The sequence below is a fragment of the Postia placenta genome (assembly GCF_002117355.1).
Source record: "Postia placenta MAD-698-R-SB12 unplaced genomic scaffold POSPLAscaffold_14, whole genome shotgun sequence".
Taxonomy (NCBI): Eukaryota; Fungi; Basidiomycota; class Agaricomycetes; order Polyporales; family Adustoporiaceae; genus Rhodonia; species Rhodonia placenta.
In genome coordinates, this window is record NW_020169845.1 from 413,667 (window position 1) to 418,860 (window position 5,194).

General features: G+C 56.4%; 1 protein-coding gene across 1 annotated transcript; it reads left to right on the top strand.

Moving 5' to 3' along the window:
* Positions 1–4,272: 4,272 nt before the first annotated feature.
* On the top strand, positions 4,273–4,838 carry POSPLADRAFT_1111513 (hypothetical protein; the record flags this gene model as incomplete). The annotated part of the gene is made up of 2 exons (XM_024483378.1): positions 4,273–4,410; positions 4,431–4,838. Coding segments are annotated over 2 exons (546 nt in total), but the record flags the coding sequence as incomplete, so codon positions are not given.
* Between the last annotated feature and the right edge of the window lie 356 nt (positions 4,839–5,194).

A 5,194-nucleotide genomic window follows, 5' to 3' on the forward strand; every position in this document is an offset into this window, starting at 1 on the left:
TTGAAGTCGAAACTCCTGGATCGAGTGCTCGTGCTCTTTCTCGAAGCGAATTGCTGCAGTCCGACGTGCTTCGAAGACCTTCGAGTGGAGTTCGGTGACTTGTTCGACGCGTTTCTGAAGCGCAATGGCCCTACGGGCGATGAGATCGGTTGTCGAAAGGACTGAAGTCGGTGGTGGCTGCAGGTACGTAGCTTCGACGATGTCGAGAGGAATGAGCGGATGGGTGCCCGTAACAGCGAAATAGGGTGAGCAGCCCATGCGTCGTCGAGTCGTGATGCGCTCTGACCAAAATACAAAATACGCAGCTTGGGACCACTTCTTCTCATCTCCGTCGGCTGTCTTAAACAAGGCTTGTCGCGTGCTGAAGTGCGGACGTTCGACGAGACCGTTCGCCCTCGAATTGTACCCACTGATTCGAATATGGTTGATGTGGTACTTCTTCAAAAGGTAATCGGCCGCCTTGATGAACGCCGTACCGTTGTCGGTGACGATCTCGCTGAGCGCGCCCCATCGACAGAGGATGTCTTCGAAGATCCAGTCGGCGAGGGCCTTCGCTGTCTCTTTTCGAAGCATTCGAAACTTGGGGTAAGTCGTGAGCGAGCATCTACCTTGGACCAAGTACTTGTATCCGCCCGAGGCTGGCATGTGCATTGTGTCGATGTGAATTTTCGCGAAGATGGGGGCTGGTACTGCGACGGTTGGAGGAATGAGGATTTGACGCACTTGTCGAGACTGGCAGATATGGCACGATCAAACGAACCAGGCGATGTCGGCGTAGTGGAACGGCCACCAGAATCGCTCATTAACGAAGGCTCGGGTTGCGTAGATTCCTCGATGCGCGGTGCGGTCGTGGCATTCTCGAAGTATTCGAAGGCGATCGCCGGGCTTGACGACTAGCTTGTGTGCTCCGTGACTGTCCTTGCGCCAGAGGGTGTCGTTGTCGAGGAAGAATTGCATGCAGTACTTGATGAATCCTTCGTAAACGCTTTCGGAGATGCCGTCGGGCTTTGCTAACGTTCGATGAAATTCGAGCACGTCGTCGAGCTTTGCGTCTGCGAGTTGCGCTTGCTCCGATCGAGGCACTAGCTCGTAGCTATCCTCCTCCCTATTGAAATCTGAGCCGTCCTCGGCTCGGGCATTGGTGAAGATGGCACGCATCTGGACGGATGGGAGGGGCTGAATCTGGTGAACGAAAGAATGCATCTGGTCGATCCAATCGTCGAACTCTTCGTCAACTTCGTCTTCGATGACATCGCCGGGCTGAGCTGTGCGTCGAGAGAGGCCGTCGGGGCCGTGCATTGTACCGGGGACGTGGACGAGCGTGAAATGAAATGTGAGAATCGAGACGATCCACCGGTTGATACTTGCGCTTGGGGCTATGTCCGGATTCTTCAGCATACCCTTGATGTACCGAGCATCGACTTCGACGATGAGGTTCGGAACGCCGATCAGGTAGAGTCGAAGGGATCGTAGTGCGCGGAACAGGCCATAGATCTCGAGCTTCGGCTGCGAAAACCTTTGTTCGCGATCGTTGAGCGTAATCGAGCCGAACCTGCTGTAGTAACGGACTCGCGTGTTTTCTTCGTCGCACTGGCAGAGGTGATATCCGACGGCGATGAACGACGTGTCGACTGCGAGAATGACGGGAGAGGGGGAATCATAATGGATGGCTCGGAGTGCGGGGGATGAGAGCAGCGCGTCCTTGAGGTCTTCCTGTGCCGCGATCTGCTCCGGACCGAACTCGAACTCGACGTCCTTCCTCGTGAGGCGTACGAGCGCGTCGGCGTGATGAGCGAAATTACGGATGAAGATTCGAACGACGCCGATGGTTCCGAGGAACGCGCGAACATCGGATAGAGTAGCGCATGGACCCCAGTTGCGTATCGCTGCGACGCGAGAGCCGTCGGGGAGGCGTCCTTGAGGAGTGCAGCGATATCCTACCACCATGATTTCTCGAGCGATGAGGATACTTTTGACTCCAGAGAAGGTACCTCCGGCGTAGCGCATTCGAGTGACTATGCGATTCATGTTCTCGAAATGCTCCCATACGAAGTGTCGAATGCCGGGGTTCGAAGGGAGTCGCTCGTCATCGTAGTCGGATTCGGGACCCTTGACGGGAACATCGTCGACGTAGGACACCGTAACGTGCAGAATCTCGGGCTGCAGGATGTAGGTGACGTCGTCGTGGAAGATCGGGACCGAGTTCGTCCAACCCATCGGGAGTGTGACCAGGCACATGGCTCCGTAGGGTGTCTGGAACGTCGTTAGATCCCTCGAAGACTCGGCGATGAGTCGTTCGTCGTAGCCGACGTAGAGGTCGAGCATGCCGCCGCATGGTCTTCCACCGAATTGTTCTGCGAGGTATTCGGGCGTTGGCGGTACACCGGAATGTTGGATCGTGACTGCATTGAGGGGCTCGAGGGAGTGGACGAGTCGAAGCGATTTACCGTCCTTCTTGACGACACAGAACCACCGCAATTGATACGACGAGTTCGATGGCTCGTAGACTCCAGCGGCGATCTTTCGCTTGATCACCGCGCAGACCTCGTTGTAGATCCCGGGCGGAATGGGGATATTCTTCTGCACCCAGGGCGTGTGAGGAACGACGGGGAAATCGATGGGGGGGAAGTACTCGGGCTTGAAACATCCGCGCTCGTCGTCGGTCCAGGCGAAGGCTTCGTTGTGCAGGCACATGAAGTGGTGGAGGACTCGACGCTCTTCGGGAAGTAGGAAGTCGCCGTCGTGAAGCTTATCGGTCATTTCGAAGCATTCGAGGGTGTACCGACCGGTAGGTTTGAACAGCGGGGGGTCGGTCGAAAGCTTGGGCATGATGGATAGAGGGTCGCCCTTGATGTCTCGAAGTATACGAAATTGTTCGGGGACGGCACCAAGGACGGGTCGAGTTTTGAGAACGACAGGCTTGTACTTCTTCTTTGTCGCGGCGAGTATCTTGTGCGTTGAAGGGGTAGAAGTCGATGTCGTTGAAGGAAAGGGAAGAATTGAGTTGGAAAGCTGCGAGATGGACTTCGTCGGAAGGGGAGCTGGGGGAGTCGAAGCAAACGGAGCTGAAAATAGAAGAGTCGAAGCCCACGTCGAAGCGTTCGACGGGGCGGCATTAGCAGCAGTAGTGTCCGAAGTGTAAAGAGACTGCAAGTATGAAGAAACGGAGGTGCATGCGGAGAGGTATAGTGACGAGACAGCGTTCGGAATCGAGGAATCAATAGGAGCGACGAAGGAAATACTCGGGTTTACCCCATCGTAGTCGATGACTAGCGCGGCTTCTCCTTGATCATGGGGAATCAATTCCTCGAAGCTAGAAAATGCGATTTGCGACACCCGACAGGATGCTGCCGGCTTCGCGATCTTCCTCGTGCGTACGTCGGAATCGTGACGGTTTCGCCGGTGTTCGGACAGAGGATCGTAATGGTCTGGTTCTCGTCGGCGAAGTTCTTGACGACGCTCTGTGTAAGCACATCGAAGGGTCGGCCGAGGAGGATGTCGTATGCTGCGTTTCGAATGACGTGAGCCTGGAGGTACAACACGATCTCACCGATGCGGAAGGGAACATTTCGAATGAGTCCCAACGATCGGTCCACCTCGCCGTTCGCCGATTGCATGTTCAGCTGGATAGTAGGATCGAAGAGGAGGTTGAGGCCGAGACAGACCTCTTCTGACATGGCGACGATCTGTGAACCGGGGTCGACGATGCATTCGATTTGCTCCTTGTTGTCGACCAACGCGATGATCGAACGAATCGCATTCGAATCGCGTGCGACGGTGAACTCTGCGGGGTGCTCGCCGTGCGGGATGTGCTTCAGATAGGTTTCATATGGGTCGGGGACGACTGTAGCACCGGGTTCCAACGTTGCACCTGAACACGAGAGCTGGTTGACGGCCGTGACCTCTTCGGCGCCGATTTCTACGATGTGGGCCAACGCGACGGGTTCCGTCGAGACTCGCTTAGGGGTGACGGCGTCGCGGTACTTGTTTCGAACGTCAGGCGCGATTGACAGCAACTCTTCTGGGGTCAGCGTGACGAACGGCGACTTCATCGAACGCTGGAAGATTTCTTTGACGAGCTTCGGCTGGATAATGGGGACGATGGTCTTGTACGCTGGTTCCTTGCCCTTGTCGTTCGAGGGCTTCGGCGGAGTTGCGAAGTTCCGAACGTTCGGTGGGGCGTAGGTTGCGTCACGAGCGTTTGCGAAAGGGTGTACTGGTGGTGCTGGAGGAGCGGACGTAGTAGTAGGATGAGACGTGGATTGCGCAGGCGGGGAAGAAGACGACGCGGGCGATGCTGCTGGTATCGTTGGAGGCGGGGCCGTGCTTATCGAAGTGCTCGAGGGTGCCGCCACCCCTCTCGATGTACCAGATCCCGAGGCTTCCGCGCTCTTCGGGACGGCTGGCGTCGTAGGCTTCTTCCGCTGTAGAATCTCGACGCCGTCAAAGACCTCCCTGCGCTTCCGAAGCTGAAGGAGTTCTCGCTCGAGCGCCTCGATCCTGCTGCTGGTGTTGAGCGTGAAGGTCTGCATAGTCGAGCGATCATCGATCTCAAAGAGCATTGTCGGAGTGGCGGGTGCTGCGGGATTTCTTCTATGCCACTCGTAGATTCGATCTCGTATCGTGAGACCAGGGATAGTGCGGGGGCAGAAGCTTCCGTTCGGAAGGACGATCTTTCCTTCAGTGTTACGCTTGCACTTGCCGTCCCGGATGTCGATCTCCGCGAACTCGCAGGTGCCTACCCTGCAGCCACGATTGCCGCAGTAATGGCACGTCTGTTCCGCTCCGCTGTTCTCATGGACGTGGACGGCAGCTTGTTGTCTCGGTGCGGGGGCGTGGTTGTGCGTAGCGTGCGTCGTCGGCTGAATGAGTGTTGCGATCATCCTCGACAGGCTTTCGATGATCATCGAGATGTCTTCGGTTTTGATCATCCCGGGGGGCACCGGTGTCGAAGTGTTCGATGTCGAAGTGATAGTTTGGTTAGCCGCTGTCGTAGGTGTGCTCGATGTACCGTGTAAGATGAACGTAGCCGCCGCGTGAATCTCTGCCATGGTGTACGGGTCGTCGGCGTAGTGATCGGGATGCTTGAGATGCAGTCGGGTCTCGAGCCGTGTGAGCAACGCTGGCTGGAATCCTCGAAGAAATGCGCAACTTTGTTCGATAGTGGAGAGTCAGTGCTGTGCAATGAGATGTT